The sequence below is a fragment of the Armigeres subalbatus genome, chromosome 1, assembly GCF_024139115.2.
Source record: "Armigeres subalbatus isolate Guangzhou_Male chromosome 1, GZ_Asu_2, whole genome shotgun sequence".
Lineage (NCBI taxonomy): Eukaryota > Metazoa > Arthropoda > Insecta > Diptera > Culicidae > Armigeres > Armigeres subalbatus.
This window is the reverse complement of record NC_085139.1, coordinates 88,219,302-88,244,728: the sequence shown is the minus strand read 5'-3', so window position 1 is coordinate 88,244,728 and position 25,427 is coordinate 88,219,302. Positions and strand designations below refer to the sequence as shown.

The window sequence follows — 25,427 nt, the reverse complement described above, 5'->3', positions numbered from 1 at the left end:
AACTTTTTATAACAATGACCAAATGCTTTCATTTTTTCACAGCACAAAGCCATAAATATGCTTAATGATCTGTACTGATGAAAATGTTAACATTCCATCAAAGTTTTAGGATATTTGGATTTGAAGTTATTGCCTCAATATGGGGACCCATACAAAAATTTTGCGAAAAAATTCAAAGAAATATAAACCTGTTCTCAGGCTTCTATTTTTTTGTACATTTGATAGATTTGATGAAGGATTGGCAGGAAAAATTAAGAAAATTATTTTGAGCTTTTTAGTGGAAGTGAGTGACAACTAAGAAAAATTATCTATTGCGTAGATATCGTAGAAAGGGGATCAAGTCTCCCCTAATTTTAAAATTGCATGTGCTGTCGAATTCAATAACAAAAATCGTTCATGTATACGCACAGCAGTTCAAAAATTCACGCGTATTTTGAAGGAAAAATATTTTAAAAATCTGAGGGCACCTGTCTAATTCTATCAACGCAAGTTCTTGGAGAGGGATCAATTTCCCCCGAATATTTTGAAAGTTGATTTTCGACAGCAATCCAAAAAATCGATTGTGTATCAATAACAACCATAATTTAAGGACTGTCATACATCAGTAATGTTAAATACTATATTTCTTAGAGAGGCTGTGTGGAAATCACATATGTTTATTTATTTTTGGCTGTGATACATCGAAAATTAGCAAAGGAGATCAAGTCTACCCAGTCTCCCCTATACTACATCAAATATGTAATTTTTCCTACTTTCGTTAGTGTAATTAACCTGCATCTTATTTTGCTTCGGTAGTTTTATTTTTATTTTTGTATCTTGGGGGTTGTACACTTATAACGTAAGCAATTTTTCTGGGTTTTTTGACCCCCCTCCCCCACGTAATATTTTATCCATACAAATGTATTTTATTTATATGGCGCGTAAGAAAACAATAGACCCCCCTCCCCCCATAGGTGTTTATGTAATATGTGTAGTTGGTTATGTTTTTAATTAGAGTAGAGTGGGGCAAGTGTGCGCGTGGGGTAAGAGTACGTTTTAGATTTTTTGAACTTATAAAAAAAGATAAACTCGCAGCACTGCATCAGTTTGATAGGTGTTCTGACAAACTATTTCCATGTGTAATTGTAAACGATTTGAATAAACACCATTATACCATTTTGATAACCTATTGTATAGACTTTATGGTGCAGAACATTAATTCGATTGGTTTTCCAAGAGGTCAAAACCATAAGCTGTAAAGTAAAGATTCACAACAAAGAAAGAAGGGACAGAAAGCGAAAATTATCACAAGTTCTACTTATAAGGATAAGTAATTTGGTGTTAGAAAGCACATAGCGAACAAAGCACTGAAGCGAAATAATAAAATTGTATTTGGTATTGTTTCACACCTCAACATAGTTCGAAAACACAATTTCATCAGAATGATAATCCTTTAATCAAAAGAAACATCAATAAATTACGCAGCGCTGAGCTGGGAAGGGTTGAAAAATGTATGACGATTCATAGAATTTTTAGAGGATTGATATACAAAAAGTGTAAGATGAAATGGTCAAATTTTCGATAAAGCCATCGAGTGTATATTGACTAAACACTTCAGAAATGAACGATTTGCTGTCATGTGGGGTAGATCGGACAATGTTGTGTGTGATTGACATTATAAATTAATAATATAATTATAATGAAGTGATTACTAACTTGAAGGGCTGCATTTACAAAGAGCACTAGGATTCAAACTTGACATACAATGCTGTGGAGTGTGGGTTCGATTCCACGCCCAGTAAAGAGACAGCATCCACCAACATTATACAAACCTTTTTTCACTTATTTGCCTATTGACTTTACTTATTTAAATTTATTTCTTGCTATTACTTTTACTATAAATAGTAACTTTACGAATTTGCTTCTCCCCAGGGATGCGTAACATCGAAGACCTACAAAGTTGTGCCGTCTTTGCCCGGGATCGTATCAACCCTTACCTGTTCAATTATGCCCTCTCGGTGGCCCTTCTGCACCGTCGCGATACCAAAAACCTTGACCTGCCGTCGGTGGTCGAAGTTTTCCCGGACAAGTACGTTGACTCGCGGGTGTTCGAGCAGATCCGCGAGGAAGCCACAGTCGTCCCCGAGGGAATGCGAATGCCCATTGTCATTCCTAAGGACTTCACTGCATCGGATCTGGACGATGAGCACCGCTTGTGGTACTTCCGGGAGGACATCGGAGTCAACCTGCACCACTGGCACTGGCATCTGGTGTACCCGTTCGAGGCGTCTAACCGTTCAATTGTGGATAAGGACCGACGTGGAGAGCTGTTCTACTACATGCACTCGCAGTTGATCGCGCGGTACAACTTCGAACGGTTCTGCAACCGGTTACAGCGCGTCAAACGTTTAAACAACCTTCGCGAGCCCATTGCTGAGGGTTACTTTCCCAAGTTGGACTCTCTGGTGGCGTCCCGTACCTGGCCCGGCCGAGTGGACAACGCCGTGATCAAGGATCTGAATCGTGAGCTGGATCAGATTAAACAGGACGTGTCGGATCTGGAACGTTGGATCGACCGTATCTACGAAGCCGTCCACCAGGGCTACGTGGTGGACGAATCGGGCAATCGCATATCACTGGACGAAGAGAAAGGAATCGACATCTTGGGTAACATAATTGAATCTTCGATTCTATCGCCGAATCGTCAGTTGTACGGAGACATGCACAACGTCGGTCATGTGTTTCTTTCGTACACGCACGATCCGGACCATCGGCATTTGGAATCGTTCGGTGTGATGGGTGATGTGGCAACTGCCATGCGAGATCCGGTATTCTATCGCTGGCATGCATTTATCGATGACATTTTCCAGGAGCACAAAACCAAATTGCCAGCATATACGAAGAATCAGGTATGACATCGGTACTTATGCTCTCTTAAGAGGGGTATTTAATTAGATACACATTTTCAACAGCTCACTTATGAGGACATCACGGTGACCGGCGTCATCGTGCAGTCGGAAGGAGCCCCGGTTAACACTCTGCACACCTACTGGCAACAATCGGATGTGGATCTATCGCGTGGAATGGACTTCGTTCCACGTGGCAATGTTTTTGCCAGGTAAGCTTTGGGAGGGGAATCTCTTCTGTGGTCAGGCATGGATAATCGGTTTTAAATTAAATCAAATGACGCGCAATTGAACTTTAATTACGGATCACAAAAGGTCAATTGATTGCAGATGCTTGTTGTTTGCGGGGAGGATATTCGATAGCTGATAATTACCAGTAATTCAAATTAAGTTCAAGGCTCGTTAAATGTGTAAATTTGTTAACGTGACAACATGGATCGAAGAAAAAACAGTGCTATGCTACTAGAACGAGGGTCGGCCCATCCATGAAATTTATTTATGTACATTCAGTTCAAACAACACGAACGCTTTATTACCGTTTTGACAAAACTTCCGAATATGACTCATATTCGAACACTCGAATTTAAATAGCCATTTCAACATTTTTCGCGTGATTCTTTCCATAGGATGTTAAATTCGTTTGCAATCTTGATCCTCCCTCCGTGCGAAAAAAAAACGATGAAAATTTTAGTTTTTTTTTCAACTGAGTTGTAAAAGTTGGAATTTAGATTTGAATGTTTGGTAAGCCATATGATATGTTTCTAAAGTTAATAACGTGTATGAAACTTCATACATGATTCTTTGAATCATATTAATGCTGAGCTATTGAAGCGCCGGTTTCAAATTGAGACACTATACGACATTCTATATGTTTTTATTTATGCATCTACAACACTATTCGAATCTTGTTATCTTCGCAAGAATAAGCAGATTATAATTATCAAAATTATTGTGAAATCATGGGCCACAAGTTCATAAATTACAAAGCTTTTGCGTTTCAATACATTAGCTACACCAATAACATCATCTGAAACAACCTATAAGCAAAGCCACATTACAATGCAAGCCAGCAAATTCTGATAAATAAATTTATCAGACTTGATAAGCATGTGCCAATACCCTTTCACTCGCAAGTACGGGCCGGAGCTGACTTGTAAACCATTCGTTTGTATCGGACACATGTTCAACCGGAAAATGATACCAAAAATACATCCTTTCTCTATACCCATCCTCGTAGGCCGCATTCATAATTGATTTAGGAAAAGCGTTTCCCAATCCACAAGAGGAGCCGATGTTTGATGACATGACCAAATTTGCATTTTCCGGATGATTGGTTTTCCTATTTTTATCGAACAACAAGGGCTCCCGATGGAAATGGCATACATGGCGTAGCGCACGTCATCATGAAAAACATGAAAAACGATTCTGTAGCAAGTGCGATAAATACACGATCGGAATAATAGAGATGTCCCCAACTATGAAATTCATTATCATTGTATACCAAAGCGTTCTAACAGATGTCAAGTTCTCTAAAAGAAATGCAGATGATTAAGGCATTGTCTTTTATCCTTTGTGCCTGCACTCAACCAACGTTTATCTGATTAGAATACATATTAGTATAAAACCTATGCATGTACAAAGTTGCTCGATTCTTTTACAATTATGATAGAAACTCTCAGACTTTCATTGGTTTACATCATTATGGTACGTAACTTTGAGAAAATGGAGGAAACTTTCACTAGATTGAAGAAGGTAGCAGAGCCAACCGTACTGCACGTCAATGCGTCGAAAACTGAGCAAAGCTATTACACACTGCTATCTAAATCATATTTAAAAAAATAAGTATAGGTACATTCAATACATAATAAAACGACATTTAAATATAGCAAAATATGTATCATTATTCATGCTTCGATAGAACGTTCAAATCGATATAACATACATCTTTGAAACCGATATGTACGTACGACAATTTTTGCTGCGAAACGTTGGAAGCATTTCCAGGATGCTTTTCAATACTGGCTGTACATGTGATAAGACAAGACAAAACGTTGCACATTGGGTATTTTCAAAAGTAAAAGACTCGAAATTCAATTACTCCAGCTGATTCTGCAAAATTTGCAAAAAGTAGTGCAGCTCAAACCTTGGCCGGATATGCTACGCTCAATCGTTGTTATAAATCTTCATCTTCCGCTCAACATTCATTGTTATAAATTTTCATATATGATATTCATTTCATTTATTAAGTTTACATCTAAACAGATAACACTGAATCAACAATTCGACGGCACAATAAGTACACGATTCGAGGCCGCATCTCTCCATCCTCGAATGCGCCCCACGCTTGCCAAGTCGTTTTGCACCTGGTCTGCCCATCTTGCTCGCTGTGCTCCACGCTGGCTCGTACCAGCCGAATCGGAAGCGAACACCATCTTTGCAGGGTTGCTGTCCGGCATTCTTGCAACATGTCCTGCCCATCGGTTCGCCGTAGAGTTGGGCGAGCGCGTGGTTCATTCTTCGCCGCCAAACATCGTCTTCTTACACACCGCCAAAGATGGTCCTAAGCACCCGTCTCTCGAATACTCCGAGTGCTTGCAAATCCTCCTCGAGCATTGTCCATGTTTCATGTCCGTAGAGGACAACCGGTCTTATAAGCGTCTTGTACATGACACATTTGGTGCGGTGGCGAATCTTTTTTGACCGCAGTTTCTTCTGGAGCCCGTAGTATGCCCGACTTCCACAGATGATGCGCCTCCGTATTTCACGACTAACGTTGTTGTCAGCCGTTAGCAAGGATCCGAGGTAGACGAATTCCTCGACCACCTCGAAGGTATCCCGTCTATCGTAACACTGCTTCCCAGGCTGGCCCTGTCGCGCTCGGTTCCGCCCACAAGCATGTACTTTGTCTTTGACGCATTCACCACCAGTCCAACTTTTGTTGCTTCACGTTTCAGGCGGGTGTACAGTTCTGCTACCTTTGCAAATGTTCGGCCGACAATGTCCATGTCATCCGCGAAGCAAATAAATTGACTGGATCTGTTGAAAATCGTACCCCGGCTGTTACACCCGGCTCTCCGCATGACACCTTCTAGCGCAATGTTGAACAACAGGCACGAAAGTCCATCACCTTGTCTTAGTCCCCGGCGCGATTCGAACGAACTGGAGTGTTTGCCCGAAATCTTCACACAGTTTTGCACACCATCCACCGTTGTTTTGATTAGTCTGGTAAGCTTCCCAGAAAAACTGTTCTCGTCCATAATTTTCCATAGCTCTACGCGGTCTATACTGTCGTATGCCGCCTTGAAATCAACGAACAGATGGTGCGTTGGGACCTGGTATTCACGGCATTTTTGAAGGATTTGCCGTACAGTAAAGATCTGGTCCGTTGTCGAGCGGCCGTCAACGAATCCGGCTTGATAACATCCCACGAACTCATTCACTAATGGTGACAGACGGTGAATGTTCTCACACTCCAGCTTGTCGCCTTTCTTGTAGATGGGGCATATAACCCCTTCCTTACACTCCTCCGGTAGCTGTTCGGTTTCCCAGATTCTGACTATCAGTTTGTGCAGGCAAGTGGCCAGCTTTTCCGGGGCTATCGATGAGCTCAGCTCCGATACCATCCTTACCAGCTGCTTTATTGGTCTTTAGCTGTTGAATGGCATCCTTAACTACGCTCAAGGTGAGGGCTGGTTGGCTTCCATCGTCAGCTGAACTGACGTAGCCATCTCCTCTGCTGCCTTGACTTTCACTGCCTATACTCTCAGCGCCATTCAAATGTTCCTCGTAGTGCTGCTTCCAGCTTTCGATCACCACACGTTCGTCCGTCAAGATACTCCCATCCTTATCCCTGCACATTTCGGCTCGCGGCACGAAGCCTTTGCGGGATGCGTTGAGCTTCTGGTAGAACTTGCGTATTTCTTGAGAACGGAACAGCTGTTCCAACAGCTGAAAAAGGCGGGTCTGCTGTCTCCGCTTCCGTCTATAACGTTCCACGTTTTGCCGGGTACCTTGCTGCAGCGTGACCGCCCGCGCTGCGTCCTTCTCCTCCTCCAGAATATGTCTGCACTCTTCGTCGAACCGATCGTTCCGTCGACTTCGCCCCATATACCCGACGTTGTTCTCCGCTGCGTCGTTAATGGCTGCTTTTACTGTATTCCAGCAGTCCTCAAGAGGGGCCCCATCGAGCTCGCCCTCTTCCGGCAACGCTGCCTCGAGATGCTGCGCGTATGCAGTGGCGACATCAGGTTGCTTCAGTCGCTCTAGGTCGTACCGCGGCGGTCGTCAGTACCGAACATTGTTGATGACGGATAGTTTTGGGCGCAGTTTAACCATCACCAGATAGTGGTCAGAGTCGATGTTAGCGCCACGATATGTCCTGACGTCGATAATGTCGGAGAAGTGCCGTCCATCAATCAGAACGTGGTCGATTTGTGATTCTGTCTGCAGTGGTGATCTCCAGGTGTACCGATACGGGAGGCTGTGTTGGAAGTAGGTGCTGCGAATGGCCATATTCTTGGAGGCGGCGAAATCAATTAGTCGTAGGCCGTTTTCGTTCGTCAGCCGGTGAGCGCTGAACTTTCCAATAGTCGGTCTAAACTCCTCCTCTTGGCCAACCTGAGCGTTCAAATCTCCTATGATGATTTTGACGTCGTGGCTTGGGCAGCTGTCGTACTCACGTTCCAGCTGCGCATAGAATGCGTCCTTATCATCATCAGTGCTACCCGAGTGGGGGCTATGGACATTGATTATGCTGAAGTTGAAAAACCGGCCTTTGATCCTCAACCTGCACATTCTTTCATTGATCGGCCACCACCCGATCACGCGCCTTTGCATATCGCCCATCACTATGAAAGCTGTTCCCAGCTCGTGTGTGTTGCCGCAGCTCTGGTAGATGGTATGAATACCTTTAAACGTTCGCACCATTGATCCCTTCCAACAAACCTCCTGCAGCGCTACGATGCAGAATCAACGGTCCTTGAGCACATCAGCGAGTATGCGTGTGCTCCCGATGAAGTTGAGAGATTTGCAGTTCCACGAACCGAGTTTCAATCGCTAGTCCCTTTTCGTCGCAGTGGTCTTCACCGATGGTTCCGGTCCGATTGTTCGTTGCGTATGTTTTTTTTTAAGGCTGGCTTGCAGGGCCTGACACCAAACCCCCTAAATTTCCGGAGGACCATTCCTCCTTATTCCCGGTGGACCATGGTGCACAGTTTCACTTAGAGTCCCTCGCTGGCACTCGGACGATGATCAGCCGCCCTAACATGGAGAACAGACGCTGTTGTGAGCCGATCCTGACATGGAGAACAGACGCTCAGTAAGATTTGCACCTCTGGAGAGGAGCAAACCCCCCTTCCCTGTCAGCATACGACCATAGTTCCCATTGGGGTTGGTTACCCGATCTTCCCTGAGGTTGCTCGTATCCCGGCCAGCACCACGGGGAGGTAGGGATAGGAGTTGCTGGGTAAGAGGCTAAGGACCGCTAAGGCTGAGGTACGCGAAGTACCAATGGTACGCTTTACCCAGCATTTGCCGTGACATATATGATATTCAATACCATTTCATATTTTCATATGCAATTGAGCATGAGCATTATGACCGCAAAATTCGTAGTTGCTAATCCGTGATTGACTAGAACTTGAGAAATTGTACAGAGAACACAATAAATCGGGCTTAGGACTAGCTACCCATTCTCAATGTACACGTTTCGGGAGCTCAAATATCTAAATCCAATAACGGCGCCGGCTACGTCCTTACGGTCATATAGGAAGGGAAGGATTGTTAGTCCGACTCTCCTTGCTACTAGAGATCGAGTATACCTCTGCATCTACACGATTGTCTTGGGATACGATATCATTTTAGCTACAAAGGATAATTTATCTGGATTCTCTTGGGTAAGTGATGGGATCTATGGGATAGGAAATAACACAAATTCGTTGTCTCGATACGAGAAAAATGTGAAGCATATGAATGAAATTATGTGGCGTATGAAAACGGAGGAGAAATGTTTTGGACGACCGAACGGACGCGCAGTACTCTGTAATTACTTGCACGATAGCTACTGCAAACAATTGAAGATCGCACTTGTCTCGACCGGAGCAAAGCGCAATACATGCGCATGAGCCACCGAACACGAAATAGTTATTTTATTATTGTCCCGACGACTGAAACACGCACTTGCTCGATGGCTACTCCAAACTCGCTTACTGGAGACACGACTGGAAAAGAAACCAACTTCACTTTCTGATTTATTTACTCACCCGCGCAAAGCAGAACAAAATTACGGCGACCGGCCGATCGTTTTGCTTCCCGAGTAGACGAAAATAGCTCAATAATATCAAATGTTGATAAGATAGCAAAATGAGATATGGACATGATTGATATAAGACAGCGGTTCTCAACCTTTTTCTTGAGAGGTACCCCTTCAAACTATTGCGTTAATTGAGGTACCCCCTCCTGAAAGTAGGCTTCCAGGTCTCTTGAAAGGACAATCCCAAGCCCTTGAATCTCTTAAACGTAGGCTTCCACACCTTGATAAGAGGCTTCTGAGCCTCTTGCAGGGCGACTTTCGAGCCACTTAAAAGGAGGCTTTTTTTTGCATCTCGAAAGGACGCTTCTGAGTCTCTTGAAAGTATGCTTCCAAGCCTATTGGAGGGAGGCTTCTGAGTCTCTTGAAAGGAGGCTTCCGAGCCTCTTCAAAATAGGCTTCCGAGCCACTTGAAAGTAGGCTTTCGAGCCTCTTAAAAATAAGCTTCTAAGCCTGTTAAAAGGAGGCTTACAAGCCTCTTGAAAGGAGTTTCCCGAGCCTCTTGAAAAGAGCCATCCGAGCTTTTTGAAAGAAGTCTTCCGACCCTTTTAAAAGGCGGCTTCCGAGCTTCTTGAAAGTAGACTTCCGGGCGTCTTAATACGAGGCTTCCAGCCTCTTGAAAACGGGCTACGGGCCACTTGGAATACGGATTTCAAGCCTCCTGAAAGGAGGCTTCCGAGCCTACTGGAGAAAGACTTCTGAGCTTATTGTAAAGAGGCTTCCGAGACTCTTTAAAATATGTTTGTGAGCCACTTGAAAAGAACTTTTCGAGTCTCTTGAAAGGAGCTTTTCAAAAGAAGGCTTCAGACATTCTTGAAATGAGGCTTCAGAACCTTTTAAGGATTCCGGGTCTCTCAAAGCGAGGCTTCCAGGCCTCTAGAAAGGAGGCTTCCGACCCTTTTGAAAGTAGCATCCCGAGCCTCTTGAAAGGAGCCACCCGAGCTTTTTGAAAGAAGTCTTCCGACTCTTTTAAAAGGTGACTTCCGAGCCTCTTGGAAGTAGTCTTCCGAGCATCTTAAACCAAAACTTCCGGCCTCTTGAAAATTGTTATCCAAGCCTTTTGAAAAGAATCTTTCGAGCCTCTTGAAAGGAGTCTTTCGAGCTTTTTGGAAGAAGGCTTCCGACCTTCTTAAAAGGAGGCTTCCGTGCCGATTGAAAAGAGGATTCCGGGTTTCTCAAAGCGAGGTTTCCAGGCCTCTGGAAAGAAGGCTTGCAGGCCTCTTGAAAGGAGGCTATCAAGCCTCTTGAAGGGAGTTTTCCAAGCATCTTGAAAGGATGCTTCCAAGCCTCAAGCCTCAAGCCTCTCAAAAGAAGGATTCTGAACATCTTGGAAGGAGACCTTCGAGCTGTCTGGGCGAATGCTTCCGAGAAGCAAAGCGCTCCGATCGAATAGACTTCGCCGCCGTACCAAACTGACTATCTACAAAACGCTCATTAGGTGGGGTGCAGATGGCGGAGAAAGTGAATCACCCAGGAGTTGCATCAGCTGTTGGGAGAACCAACCATCGTTCACCCCGCGAATATTGGAAAACTGCGGTAGACCCAGCACATAGCTAGAATGACGGGTAGTAATCTGGTGAAAATGGTTCTTGGCAACGATCCTACGGGAACAAGAAGCCAAGGTGCGCAGCGAGCAAGGCGGATCGATCAGATGATTTACGATTTACGGAACCTCCGCAAACTGCGTGGTTGGCGATATGCAGCCATGGACTGAACTGAATGGAGAACACTTTTATGCACTGCACAGACCACTCCGGCCTTAGCCTGAAAAATAAAAATGAATAATGCATATTATGTACAAGACAAAGTTTTGAAATGAAAAATATCCAATTGCCAAAATTTTATCAATAAGTTTTGACTGTAATTGTAATACCTCCGCCATTACGCATTTTTGTCCGAGGTATCCCCTAGGACCAGCGAAGGTACCCCCAGGGGTACATGTACCCCAGGTTGAGAACCGCTGATATAAGAGACAAAAGATCAGACGATTATATCAATATTTTGCACAAAAATATCATGAGAAGATCAAGTTATGCTATTTGTAATAAGTGATCAATATCATCTGCCATTAGTTTGTTCTTACCCATATCATATCTTGATATTTAAATGATATTCCGGTGCAAAATTTTTGATTTTGTTGCCTGTTCCTTTACCCTTATATCAATCAAGTCCATATCATGTTTTGTTATTCTGTTCATGGGTTCTGTCCGGGTTTCCGCACAAAGCAAAACTAAATTCCGACGACCGGCCGATCTGCTTACTGGAGAAACACGACTCAGAAGTTAAGGAAAATGACAACTGGATTAAAAACTGTGAGCGTGAGCCAAACAAATGGGATATACAAATGGGCATCACAGACGTTAGCATATCTTTTCTCGACAACCGCGGGAATTGCAGCAGAAACCTAAAGAAGTCTGTGTTGACCCTCTGCAGCATCGTTGTAGAGGCAAAGCATGGCAGATCCGCCTCCTTACTGAGCAAAAAGAGTTAGCAGCGAGCCAAGCGGTGGAGGCCAGGAAGGAGGCCGAATTGTCTCCTTACTGAAAAAAGCAGCTGGCAGAAAAGCTGCGTAACTCCGCAAACGCATGGCTGTCACTGGAGCAACTCCGTGGCTAAGTAAAGGCGGTATGGCAACCGACTTGTAGAGAGCAAGTACAAAACCGGTATTGCACAAAAGGAAGGCTACTGAGATCCGCTGTGAGAAGGTTGCCGACCCTAAGAAACGACGCAAACCTACGAGAATTACCGAAGCTTACCGGGAGGTAGGCCTGCCCTGAAGGGATGTTGTGGACCCTAAAAAAAGGCGATAAAGGAGCGAACATGTGCAAGAGTTTTGGCAGAGGAAGTGAAGGCGCATGTAACTAAGAATGGGAGTGCCTGTAGAGGAAAGGGCACACCTTCCAATGGTCAGCTAGGCTGACGTCCTGAAGGCCGCGGCATTCCAAGTTTAATCTCCGATAGGCAAGGACGCGTTTTTCTGTTTAGTGGAATCGATTCAAGGAAAATGTCAAACGCGTTTTTTTTTGGACGACGACGAATGATTTTGTTTGCCTAGTGCGATATTTTTTCTCGGTTTAAGCAAAACAAAGAAGAAGAAGAAGTGTTAGTGAAACAGTGAGACGATGGCGGCGCGTTTGGGGTGGGTTGCCCCCCACAGCGGTGGACGGTAAACCAACGATGCCGGAATGGATGGGCTGCGTTCGCATCGCAGTTTCTTTCGTTGTATGCTGTCGAGGAAGGAAAGCAGCTCTGTTCTTTCATCGTTGGCAAAACGATGGAAAATCTGGTCGGAGAAATCGAAGGCACAACAACGGAAGCCAAGGAGTCGAAGTACATTTCAGGGACCCGGGATCATGTGCAAGTGAGAAAGCTGCTGAACATGACAACTCTGCTCGATGGCACGGCAGTGAAAGTGGAATTACATCCAGTGCTCAACCAGTGGAAATGTGTTATCTCCTGCCGGAGATATAAAACAAAACGAAAGATGAGCTGAAGGAAGGAATGACCAAGGGAGGAGTGATCGCCGTCAAACGCATCACTCGAATGCAAGATGACCGGTAAACACCCCAGCCATTATTGTCACGCTCAATGGAACGTCGGTGCCGAAATACATCAAAGTCGGACCCCTGCGGTTCAGAACAAGGATGTACATCCAGGACCCCCTGATCTGCTACAAGTGCTATTCGTACGGACATTCCGACGCAAGGGCACGGCAAAATGTAGGAACTGCTCTGGGATTCACGAATTCGATGAAAGATGCGACGCCACCCCCTTCTGCCTACATTGCCAAGGCAAATATGGCCCGTCCAATCGTTTATGTACAGTCTATGCAATGGAGAAGAAAATCGATCGGCTTCGATTCACGAAAGGAATCACCCAACAAGAAGCAGTGAAACAGTTCCAGGAAGGTGGTGTCTCCTACGCAGCAGTCAGTTAGGTTCAACAACGATTGATCACAGCCCGGCAAGCTCCACAAGTAGCCGATCAACTGAAGTTAGCCTACATCAGAAAGTTGACCGAAACAGATGCCCAGCTGACGTCGATGGTTTCGATGACGATTTAAGAACTTGAGCAGAAGCAGAAGAAGTGAAACAAGCGGAAAGAAGCAACGAAGGAAGACGGCAGCTGGTCCGTAATGGAAACTGACTTCAGCATAAAGGAGGGGACAAGACAACCAGCAAAATAGACGGAACCTCGACTCAAGTGATTGACAAATGTTCAACATAAACCCAACACATAATCAAACTACATCCCGTCTAACTGACCAATCGACATGCTTTGTTTTACAATGGAATATCAAAGGTATACAAAGCAAACGATCTGAACTACTACTGTTAGTTTCTAAATTCAAGCCAATTGCAATAGCTCTACAAGAAACCATGGCCCCAACATTTAAAATTCACATCCCCAGAACCAGAAGTTCACTGGGAAAAAAATCGGTTCTATGGTGAAAGCCTACTGTCCGTTCAGCTGTCAAACTCCGCCGCAAGAAATAGCGTGCTCTTCGGAAGTGGCAAAAGGAGGACGTAAGGATTCCGTTCAGCTTGCAGAGTTCCAAACTGCCAGGAATGCCCCGAGAGCCGTCATCAACAAGGTCAAACAAGATAGTTGGGATGAATTCATCTCATCCATCCACCCGGCTTATTGGGCCTGTGCAAACCTGCTGTCTCGCCGGAAGGCGTTCGTGCCAGGTCTGTTTAGTTTTTTTAGGTTTGTTTTTTCTTAAATTTTTTGTATGGATCAGCACAATGCTCAGAATCCCCCTCCCCGCTTAAAGCGTGAAGTACGTTGGGGATACATGCAGCCTATTGTAGAAGTTCAACAGAGCCCACTGTCAAGCCCCTCCACATCCTTGACAAACCCACAATTCACAGTGACCAGAGAAGGGGTCGTCAAGCTCTGGACGTAGTCCTTGCTGCCCGGTAAAATCAAATAACTTTAATCAAATTGTCGTTTACTGCATGCAATTACTTCGTGGTTGTGTCTCACACATCGCCCACCGGTAATTTATTTTAATTTCAAATCGGTAATGTGTTTGTGTTTAAAGCTAATATTATTTGCACATGAAGGACCTATTGCTTCAATTATGTTATAAACTGTTGACAAGACCTTATAGGCATTTACCCCCAATCCGTCTCCGGGTCTTAATTACAATATAATTGCTGGCGACACACGCACTGGGTGATATCAATTTGTCCAATCGATTTTATAAGCCTAGTGTGTAATCCCTAGTAACATCGCTTTCGGGAATATCATAAAGGACGACTACTATGGCTGGTAGCCGATGCGCCGGCGGCAGACGACAGATGGTGGAACACCGTGCCGATGAACGTTTTGGATTGTGTCAATTCAAGGTTTCAATCCAGCTGTAGCAATAGAGCATTATGCCACGCATTAATTAGAAGCTCTCGGAGCTGTTCGTTAACGCTTTTTGAGCCAGACTCTGGCAGATGATGGATGTTTTCGTTGATTTGCATCCTGTTGGCTAAGTATGTTTTTGTTGCCTCAACGATATTCTATCTCTACTCGAAGCAAGGCAACGCTTTATCACAAATTGTGGGTTATACTACATAGTTTCGCACATGGAAGGATGGTTGTAATCGGGTTTCATGAGCTACGATGGGACGACAAGCGCAGTTCTCCAATAGCACACAGCTTTTAATTCGTTTGTAGAATTAATTCGCAGGTAAATTGAGCAACAAGCTATGGAAAGCAGAATAATGTTATTCTATCGTATTTTACCTGCTGGGCAGCACAACGAGAGCATTGGGTGACTTAGTTTAATTATAAAACATTGCAAATTTGATAAAATGGAAAAACGACAAATTTTAGATAAAAGTAGAATTAAGACGAATGCTCAAAAAGCAAATCATGAGAAGTAGAGCCAATAAAAGGCAAGAGGACAAATTGTACTAAAGTGAATTGTACATTGGGCAACCAGGGAGAAAAAAAATATAGCAAAAAAAAGATCAGACTTATTAACATTGCCTGTGTCTGTCAAATATCAACATCGTATTACACATCATTTCTTGTCTAATACCACGCCATCTTTACACTGTACAAAATCTTAATCATATTGATAATAAAAAAAACTTCCATCACCATAATAAAAAATGGTAATATTCTGTAGCCGACAAACTGATGAGGAAAAACGCTTTTCAGCTGACAATTCTGACACGCGTTGGTTAATCAACATTATTGTATGGACAGTGCCTGGAGACGCGTAGTACATTGTGTGTTAGTCCCAATCGGGCGTTTTGTCTCGCCAAATGCGAGATGTTTCATGTGCAAATTTTGTGTCTTTCGTACCTTCATATGCTGACAAATTTTCTCCTAACCAACCTAAGATTAGATCCAGTTTTGTCACGTCCGTCGCAACCACGATTAATATGACGGATTAATATAGGTAATAAACCATAGAGGATGATTGTTGGTTTTCTTTCGTTGACATTTAGCGTCGAATCCTCGCTAGCCAAACATGTTTTGCCCATGACGCCAGCGACAATATTCCTTTAAAGTTTACTAGTTGACCCGGCAGTAGGCGAATATGCGCGATGTTAAATGTCCGTACGACACTTTATTATAGTTTTTTTTCACGATTTACTCAACCTTGCTCGTAATTTTCGCATGAGAAAATATCATATAAACCCGTCGGAAACGATAACAGACATATTTGCTGAAGGAATGGAGAACATTCATCCAGCCGTTTTCGAGCTATGCGGATACGAACACAGACTATTTCATTTTTATTATATAGAAGAAGAAATATTACCTCTATTGAGGAAATGCACAAAAGGTGTTTTGCCTTGGGGGGCTATAAAGGCCATCTTCCCCTATTAGGGGAAACAACATCAAGAGTTTTAGAACATATTGTTTTTGTCACGACTTTTTTACCAATGCACAGTGGCTAAAATCGTGTTTAAGCGCGTTTATTTAACAGTACCTTTATTATGAAATTTAGCGTAATGGTGTCTTCGGGACATTTTATCAGTAAGTTAATGCGCTTCTTTGGTGGTATTCAGCTTACTGATCAATTCCCCTGAAAGAGAGATGAAAAAAAAATCACACATCACAGCATATAAGGTTTAGTTCTTCATAAAAATTGTAGCAGAAGTTCTTTGTCGAAGACACCAAGTTCGTAATTACGTTACTTTTGGATTTTTTATACGTTTTATGCTGACAAGCCCTTACAAATGATTTTTTTACCATATTTTTTTTATTTTCATTTCAACATTAATTTGTTGCATCATGTTCTAGAAAATTTTGGATGATAATAAAAAAAACGCCGTTTGGTGGCTATTGCGACATAAAAACTTGAAAACAATGAAGTTTTAACAGGTTCATATTTGATTTAACTGCAACATGACAAAGGGCAAATTGTACGCATAACAAAGTACAAGTAATGAACTTGTACCTGAACTGTAGAATTGTAAGTAAAAGTAAGGAATGTTTCATCACAAACCATTTCCTACTATGCAGTGCCGAAATGAATCTCCTCATCACAAGAAGTTAATGAACCAATGCACCATGCGTCCCCATATGCTTGTACAGGGACGGGGATGGTGGACATTTCTTCAGTCAAAGAAAAAAAAGAAAAACAAAATCACGGCAGCCGCACTGCCCATGATTTCATAGTTGACGTAACAACCATTGCACTTCGCACGTATTTCGAATAATTTAGGGACAAACATCGCACATTTAAAACGTTTGAACCCGTAAATTCTTAAACCAGGTTTGGAACAAGCAACGTATCGATTTTGCAGCGGCGGTTTAGTAAACGGGGCCCTCCTTAGCCATGCGGTAAGAAGCGCGGCTACAAAGCAAGACCATGCTGAGGGTGGCTGGGTTCGATTCCCGGTGCCGGTCTAGGTAATTTTCGGTTTGGAAATTTTCTCGACTTCCCTGGGCATAAAAGTATCATCGTGCTAGCCTCATGATATACGAATGCAAAAATGGTAACTTGGCTTAGAAACCTCGCAGTTAATAACTGTGGAAGTGCTCAATGAACACTAAGCTGCGAGGCGGCTCTGTCCCAGTGTGGGGATGTAATGCCAATAAGAAGAAGAAGAAGAAGAACAAAAAAACAGTCCTTCAGCAGTAAACCATTTCACCAAAAACCACAAGGCTAAAAGTTGTTTGACCGAATATGTCGCTTGACCGAATAAACCATTTGGTAGAAGACTAAATATCTAGCCTAAAGTTATTTGGCCGTAAATGTCATTTGGTCGAACAGTTGCTGTGGCTGAAAAACGGTTGACCGAATAGCTCAATTGGCCAAATATGCCTTTTGGACGAAATAATCGCTGTTCAGAAAGCGCCATTTGGCCTCAATGGATATTCAGGCGAAAGTGTCGTTCGGCAAAATTGGTCATTTGGGATATTTTCATGGCATTAACGGAAAAAAATCTTTCGAATTTCGCCTGAAAAGTCTGACCAACTTCCCCAGATAATTCTTTAAGTTTTTCTAGAGTATATTCATTTGAATTTTTTTTTCAGATTTTTCACTAGAACTACTTTGAAGTTTCGATAATTCTTTGGAATTACCCAGTGGAACGCTTTGGATTTCCCAAGGAAAGTTGTTGGAAATTTCAGCGGAATATTCGTCGAATTTTACACGAGAATCTCTTCAGATTTTTTCTTCAAAAGGAATTTTCTTGGATTTCTACAGAAAATTCTTTGAATTTTCTATAAGAAAATCTTAGGAAATTCCATTGGCCGGAAGCGACAGACGATCGAAAAGCCATTTGCCCTAACAGGTCGTCTAATCGAAACGATCGTTCATCCCGAAGAAGTCATTAGACCGTCATTATACGGCCAAATGTTAATTACTGAACGGATGATAAGCAGCAAAATAAAACTTTCATAAATATTGCAAGATTTACATGAACAATTGAGAATTTTCCACAAAACACAAAAAAAATACCAATTATTAAAGTAAAAATTGCAATTATAAAAGAAGAATTTTCTAAAAAGAGATCAAAATGCTTTATTGAGAAAACAAAAAATTTCCATAGATAAATCAATATTATCAATATATCAATTTCCACAAAATAAATATTTTTTCCCATAAAAATAAAAACTTCCCGCGAAAAAATCAATAAAAAACAATAAAAAAAAAAAAAAAACTTAATTCACCGAGTGGTGATACTGCCTTTCTCGCATTTAGCCAAGACACCAACCTTATATGGCGCTTATATAGTTCGATTCCATTTTCTTAATAACTTTTAAACGCAATGGTCGATCGTTATCACACTCAATAGTGATCAACAAGGCTTTGTCCCCTGTCGAATGCAACTTGTTGCGAGAAAATCGGTAAAGAATTACTATATGAAAAAGTGGCTAATGTTTTTCGGTTTTCGTGTGCACACACACACATACACACGGACAGACAGACATTTGTTCAGTTCGACGAGCTGAGTCGATTGGTATATAACATCATGGGTCTCCGAGACTTATATAAAAAGTTCGATTTCGGAGTGAAATGATAGCCTTTCGGTCAAGCTTTCGGTACAACTTTGTTGTATGAGAAAGGCAAAAATACATTTAAAAGACAAATGAGCAATAAAATTTATAAAATTTTTAAAAAACATTAAACGCTTTTAGTTTTTCTCAAATTCTCAATAGTTTAAAGAAAGTTTGCATTATTCAGAAAAAAATTCTAACCAACGCCGCCGCCGCTGAATATTAGACCGCACACCTCTAGTCCCGATCATTCTGTACAACCCCTAGAAGACGGAACGGCTTATCCGTTCTTAGAATTCAAAATAGATCGGTTCAAAATATAAATAGTTCAGTACTCATCAGGGACTAAAAGTCTCAAAGGAAAAATAAATGAAAGAATGAAAAAGGAAGAGAAAAGGGAAAAGGGAGAAGGAATAAGAAAGAAGAAAAAACAGAAGAAAGAAGAAGGAAGGAAAAATATGGAAAGGAAAAAGGAAAAGGAAAAGGACAGATAAAAACCCAGATTAATCCACCTAGCAGTGATAGTGCCTTTCTCGTTTCTTGTGAGTGAGTAATTTCTTCGCACTTTTGGTATGAAAAAAGTATTTTGGCCATAACTTCTGAGCCCATAGTCCGATCCGGCCAATTTTTAATAGGAATCAATGGGACATGATTCTACATCGAGCAAATCGGCCGAGAGTTAGTGCCTAAATAGAGAAAAAGAATTTTTCTTGTAAAAACTGGCCATAACTCCGAAACCCATAGTCCGACTGGGCCGGTTTTCGATACGAAACAATGGGACAAGATCCCGCGTTAAATGCAACTTGTTGCGAGCAAATCGGTTGAGGATAAATGCCTTAGAAATGAAATGGTTAAGGATAACTGCCTGAAAAATCAGTGAGATTATTTTGCGCACACATATACACACACAGACATCACTTTAATTCGTCGAGCTGAGTCGACCGGTATATAACACTATGAGTCTACGGGCGTCCTATAAAAAGTTTGTTTTTGGAGCAAACATATAGCCTTTAAGTATACTTTGTATACAAGAAAGGCAAAAAGAATTTTGGTCATAACTTCTAAGCCCATAGTCCGATCGGGTCAATTTTCAATAGGAAACAATGGGACAGGATTCTGCGTCGAATGCAACTTGTTACGAGCGAATCGGTTGAGAATAAATTCCCAAAAAGTGAGCTAGACTTTTTAATGTGGTTTTTTATGAAAAAAAGTATTTTGGCCATAACTTCTAAGCCCATAGTCCGATCGAGTCAATTTTCAATAAGAAACAATGGGAAAGGATTCTTCGTCTAATGCAACTTGTTGCGAGCAAATCGGTTGAGAATACATAAGTTCCCAAAAAGTGAGCTAGACTTTTTAATGTGCTTTTACACGAAATTTTTTTTTGCCATAACTTCTAAGCCCATAGTCCGATCGTGTCAATTTTCAATAGGAAACAATGGGACAGGATTCTGCATCGAATGCAACTTGTTGCGAGCACATCGGTTGAGAAAAAGTGCCCAAAAAGTGAGCTAGACTTTTTAATGTGCTTTTTTATGAAAAAAAGTATTTTGGCCATAACTTCTAAGCCCATAGTCCGATCAGGTCAGTTTTCAATAGGAAACAATGGGACAGGTTTCTGCGTCGATTGCAACTTTTGCAACGGTTGAGAATAAGTTCTTAAAAAGTGAGCTAGACTTTTTAATGTGCTTTTTTATGAAAAAAAAGTGTTTTGGCCATAACTTCTAAGCCCATAGTCCGATCGGGTCAGTTTTCAGACATCACTCCAATTCGTCGAGCTGAGTTGGTCGGTATATAACACTATGGGTTTCCGGGCCTCCTATAAAAAGTTCGTTTTTGGAGCGAACATATAGCCTTTACGTATACTTTGTATACGAGAAAGACAAAAAAGTATTTTGGCCATAACTTCTAAGCCCGATCAGGTCAGTTTTCAATAGGAAACAAATGGACAGGTTTCTGCGTCGATTGCAACTTGTTGCGAGCAAATCGGTTGAGAATAAGTGCCCAAAAAGTGAGATAGACTTTTCAATGTGAATTTTTATGAAAAAAAGTATTTTGGCCATAACTTCTAAGCCCATAGTCCGATCGGGTCAGATTTCAATAGGAAACAATGGGACAGGATTTTCTGCATCGAATGCAACATGTTGCGAACACATTGGTTGAGAATAAGTGCCCAAAAAGTGAGCTAGACTTTTTAATGTGCTTTTTATGAAAAAAAAAAAAGTATTTTGGCCATAACTTCTAAGCCCATAGTCCGATCGGGTCAGTTTTCAATAGGAAATAATGGGACAGGATTTTGCGTCGATTGCAACTTGTTGCGAGCAAATCGGTTAAAATAAGTGCCCAAAAGTGAGCTAGACTTTTCAATGTGCTTTTATATGAAAAAAAGTATTTTGGCCATAACTTCTAAGCCCATAGTCTGATCGGGTCAATTTTCAATAGGAAACAATGGGACAGAATACTGCGTCGAATGCAACTTATTGTGACCACATTGGTAACATAAGTGCCCAAAAATTGAGCTAGACTTTTTAATGTGCTTTTTTATGAAAAAAAGTATTTTGGCCATAACTTCTAAGCCCATAGTCCGATCAGGTCAGTTTCCAATAGGAAATAATGGGACAGGGTTTTGCGTCGATTGCAACTTGTTGCGAGCAAATCGGTTGAGAATAAGTGCCCAAAAAGTGAGCTAGACTTTTTGATGTGCTTTTTTATGAAAAAAAAAGTATTTTGGCCATAACTTCTAAGCCCATAGTCCGATCGGGTCAATTTTCAATAGGAAACAATGGGACAGTATTCTGCGTCGAATGCAACTTATTGCGAGCAAATCGGTTGAGAATAAGTGCCCAAAAAGTGAGCAAGACTTTTTAATGAGCTTTTTTATGAAAAAAAAGTATTTTGGCCATAACTTCTAAGCCCATAGTCCGATCAGGTCAGTTTTCATTAGGAAATAATGAGACAGGTTTTTTCGTCGGTGGAAAATAAGTGCCCAAAAAGTGAGCTAGACTTTTTAATGTGCTTTTTTATGAAAAAAAGTATTTTGGCCATAACTTCTAAGCCCATAGTCCGATCGGGTCAGTTTTCAATAGGAAACAATGGGACAGAATTCTGCGTCGAATGCAACTTGTTTCGAGCAAATCGGTTGAGAATAAGTTCCCAAAAAGTGAGCTAGGCTTTTTAATGTGCATTTTTATGAAAAAAAAGTATTTTGGCCATAACTTCTAAGCCCATAGTCCATAGGAAACAATGGGACAGGATTCTGCGTCGAATGCAACTTATTGCGAGCAAATCGATTGAGGAAAAGTGCCAAAAAAGTGAGCTAGACTTTTTGCGCACACACACACATACACACACACACAGACATCACTCCAATTCGTCGAGCTGAGTCGATCGGTATATAACACTATGGGTCTCCGGGCCTCCTATAAAAAGTTCGTTTTTGGAGCGAACATATACTGCCGTCATACGTATATTTGTCCCATGTTTGCTGGGATTCCCTATATACATGGGACAGTTATGCGTATAACGGCAGTATAGCCTTTACGTATACTTTGTATACGAGAAAGGCAAAAAGGAACCTGGAAGAAGGAAGAAGAAAGGAGAAAAATAAAGAAGGAAGAAAGAATAAGGTAAAAGAAAGTAAAAACAAGTCCTTCACACTCATATACACTACACACACAAACACGCACAAGGACCGACAGACGTATTCTTAGCTCGTCAAGCTGAATCGATTTGTGTATAACACCATGGGTCTCCGGGCCTTATCTAAAAAGTTCGTTCTTGATAGCAGTGATAGCAATAGAAAATAGTTATTGGTATGTATCTTTACAATAAAATAATCGATTTTTTCTCGAACAAATTTTTCCCATTACAATTGAGTTTATTGTAATTCTTTTGCCAACATTTTACTGGTGATAGACTTCATTGTATAGATTGGAACAACAATATGGCACTTTAATGGATATGAAATACAGTTAAACCTCCATGAGTCGATGTTCTATGACTCAATATCGACTCATGGAAGCAAATTATTCCATACTAAAAAATATTTTCTGGGTTACTGTGATGGTCCCTCCAAAGAGCTTTTCAAGGATTTTCTATTCTACATCTCGATATTTCTATGAGTCGATGGTCCCTTCAATATCGACTCATGGAGGTTTGACTGTAAAACAATAGAATTTAATGCTCATCAATAAAATGTATTGTACTTTTATGGTATTTTATTGCAACTTTATTGTATTTTTTATCTGGGTTACATTTCCAGCCAGTAAATGAAAGCACAAACCCGAATTAATTGATATATATATTTTTTTTTTGCAAATACCTACATGATTGTTGCTAAGTAGGTAACATTAAAATTCTACGGGCTGCATCACCAGGTCAAGTCTGAGTTATTCAACACATGCCGACACGTGACGTGATATCGATGACAACGATATCGACAAATATTTTCTTCGCTGGAGGGCAGTCAAATGGCAAAACCCCTCAGGCGAGAAGCACGTTGAAGAAACTATTTAAAGTTGTGAATTAGTTTGATGAACATACACAGAAAGGTTGCTGCAGTGGTGCCCTTACTCTTAATTGAAAAAGTTTCACTCTCTCCACTTGAGAAGACGATGAAATTTCTATAGTAGGTGAAGTGGTTTGCATTTCTACGTAACATATGTCGGAAAACGGTTTGTATGCAGTTGGAAGCTGTTAGTGGTATGTCTGTTCCCATAATCCGTATGACAATTTGAGCATTAGATACAGCCAATCTACCATTAAGGGAGGAAATTACCGCTAAACTATTTCGAAGTTTTACCCAACGCAACGATTTTTTTTTGCAGTCATATTATAAGTAGCATCACTTCCGTCCATTATCACTGACAACAAATTGGCACTAAACATATCCGCCTCGATGTAAGCAGGATAATCAAATCCAATCTAATAGTGTCGTTTTTTCATCTATCTTCAGATTCACCCATCTGCAGCACGCTCCGTTTCAGTTCGTCATTCAAATCGAGAACGCCTCTGATGCTCAACGGATGGGATTCGTACGTATCTTCATGGCACCGAAAAACGACGAACGTGGTCAACCGATGGTATTCCGTGATCAGCGCCTGTTTATGGTCGAAATGGACAAGTTCCTAGTGGCACGTAAGTGCATACCCCGAAATCAGTAATCCTAGATCACCTCATTGAACTGGTTTTATTCTATTCGCACAGTACGCCCCGGTTCGAACCGCATCCGACGCCGTTCGAGTGAGTCCACCGTCACCATCCCATTCGAGCGCACGTTCCGCAATCTGGACGAGAAACGTCCGGAAACGGGCACCCCCGAAGAGGAAGCGTTCAATTTCTGCGGCTGCGGATGGCCCGCCCATATGCTGGTTCCCAAGGGACTGCCGGAGGGATTCCCCACGGATCTGTTCGTGATGGTGTCCAACTACGAGGAGGATCGAGTCGTGCAGGATCTGGTCGGTACGTGCAACGATGCGGCATCGTACTGTGGAGTTCGCGATCGGCTCTATCCGGACCACAAGGCTATGGGTTACCCGTTCGATCGACTCGCCCGGACCGGAGTTGATCGTTTGGCTAATTTTGTGACACCGAACATGGCAATTCAATCGGTGAATGTAATTCATATAGACAAAACCGTACCGAGGACATAGGTAGGCGCTAAATGAATACTGTAGTAAGCTGGGGATTCCATGTCTATTCAATTGAGTTTCAATAAATAAGAAATATTTCGCTTGCATTGTGAAGCAACAAATAAAGTACCTATGTAATAAAATGTGAACTTTCTTTCAATCTTCTTGAACCAATCCTTTGAACATCAACTTGATGTTTATTTTATATGAATTATACACTGCCCATGATCGCATATTTGTAACATTTGCATTTTTGTCGATTTTGAGATAAGCTCATGAATCATCTCCAAATTGCTAGTTCTTCCATCTGACCAGGTGAAATAAGAAAGTTTGTTCCAATAAACTCGAAAAAACTACCAAATTGTTTTGTAACATTAAGCAAAGTGACCGCATAACCGTAACACTGGAAAACTTTATTGCCGGTACGCCATGTGCTGTGTACATTTTTTTTCGAAAATAGATGGCATTCAAATACCAAGTAATGGAAATGTTTCTACCAAAGATTCCAACTGGATAAATTATTTGTGCAATTTTTGTGATTTTTTAGAAAATCAATGAGATTTGCATAGGGGAACAGGCCCCAAAACGCCCCCCCGATGCAGAACGCCTTTTGTGGTTTCCCTCATATTTACCGTCATTAATATGTCCGTAACAAAACTAGATCTAAAATTATGTAGGATAGGCGAAGAAAGTTTCAAAATAGTGCATGGGAAGGTTGGAAAAACCGAAAATTTCCACATTTTGAAGAAACATCTAACATTTTGGCGAGGCAAAACGCCCTAGTGACAATAACCTACAAAGTACTTGCGTCTCCACGGACTATCCATACTAGAATGCTGATTCGCCGACGCGTGGTACTTTGTTCCCTAGGAGCCGCCAGCTGAAAGGCGTTTTGCCTCATGAGTTTTCCGGCAACAAAATATCACCACTTTTTTGAAATGTGAATATTAATCAATATGATTGAGATTTTTGACAATTTTTGAATGGCATCAACTAGCTATCTTGTTTAACTGATGCATAATGTAAAAATACCCATGAATAGCGTTACAAGTAAGACAATAGAGCAGTGTTTGCTTAGCTAGGGCATATTGCCCCCCTTCCCCTACTTATGCATATTACAAACTTCATCGTTCCATTTCTCCC

The 25,427-nt window shown here is 41.8% G+C and overlaps 2 protein-coding genes across 5 annotated transcripts in view; one reads left to right on the top strand and one right to left on the bottom strand.

Moving 5' to 3' along the window:
• Positions 1-24,421, top strand: part of LOC134227904 (phenoloxidase 2) — a 44,097-nt gene extending 19,676 nt beyond the window's left edge. The window contains exons 2-5 of the mRNA XM_062709611.1: positions 1,912-2,888; positions 2,952-3,097; positions 23,609-23,790; positions 23,860-24,421. Of these exons, the coding sequence (XP_062565595.1) occupies positions 1,912-2,888; positions 2,952-3,097; positions 23,609-23,790; positions 23,860-24,305 (1,751 nt within the window). The 3' untranslated portion in view covers positions 24,306-24,421. The remainder of the gene's footprint in view (positions 1-1,911; positions 2,889-2,951; positions 3,098-23,608; positions 23,791-23,859) is intronic.
• LOC134227912 (tachykinin-like peptides receptor 86C) overlaps positions 1-25,427 on the bottom strand; it is a 421,610-nt gene that overhangs the window by 163,197 nt on the left and 232,986 nt on the right. The window lies entirely within an intron of this gene.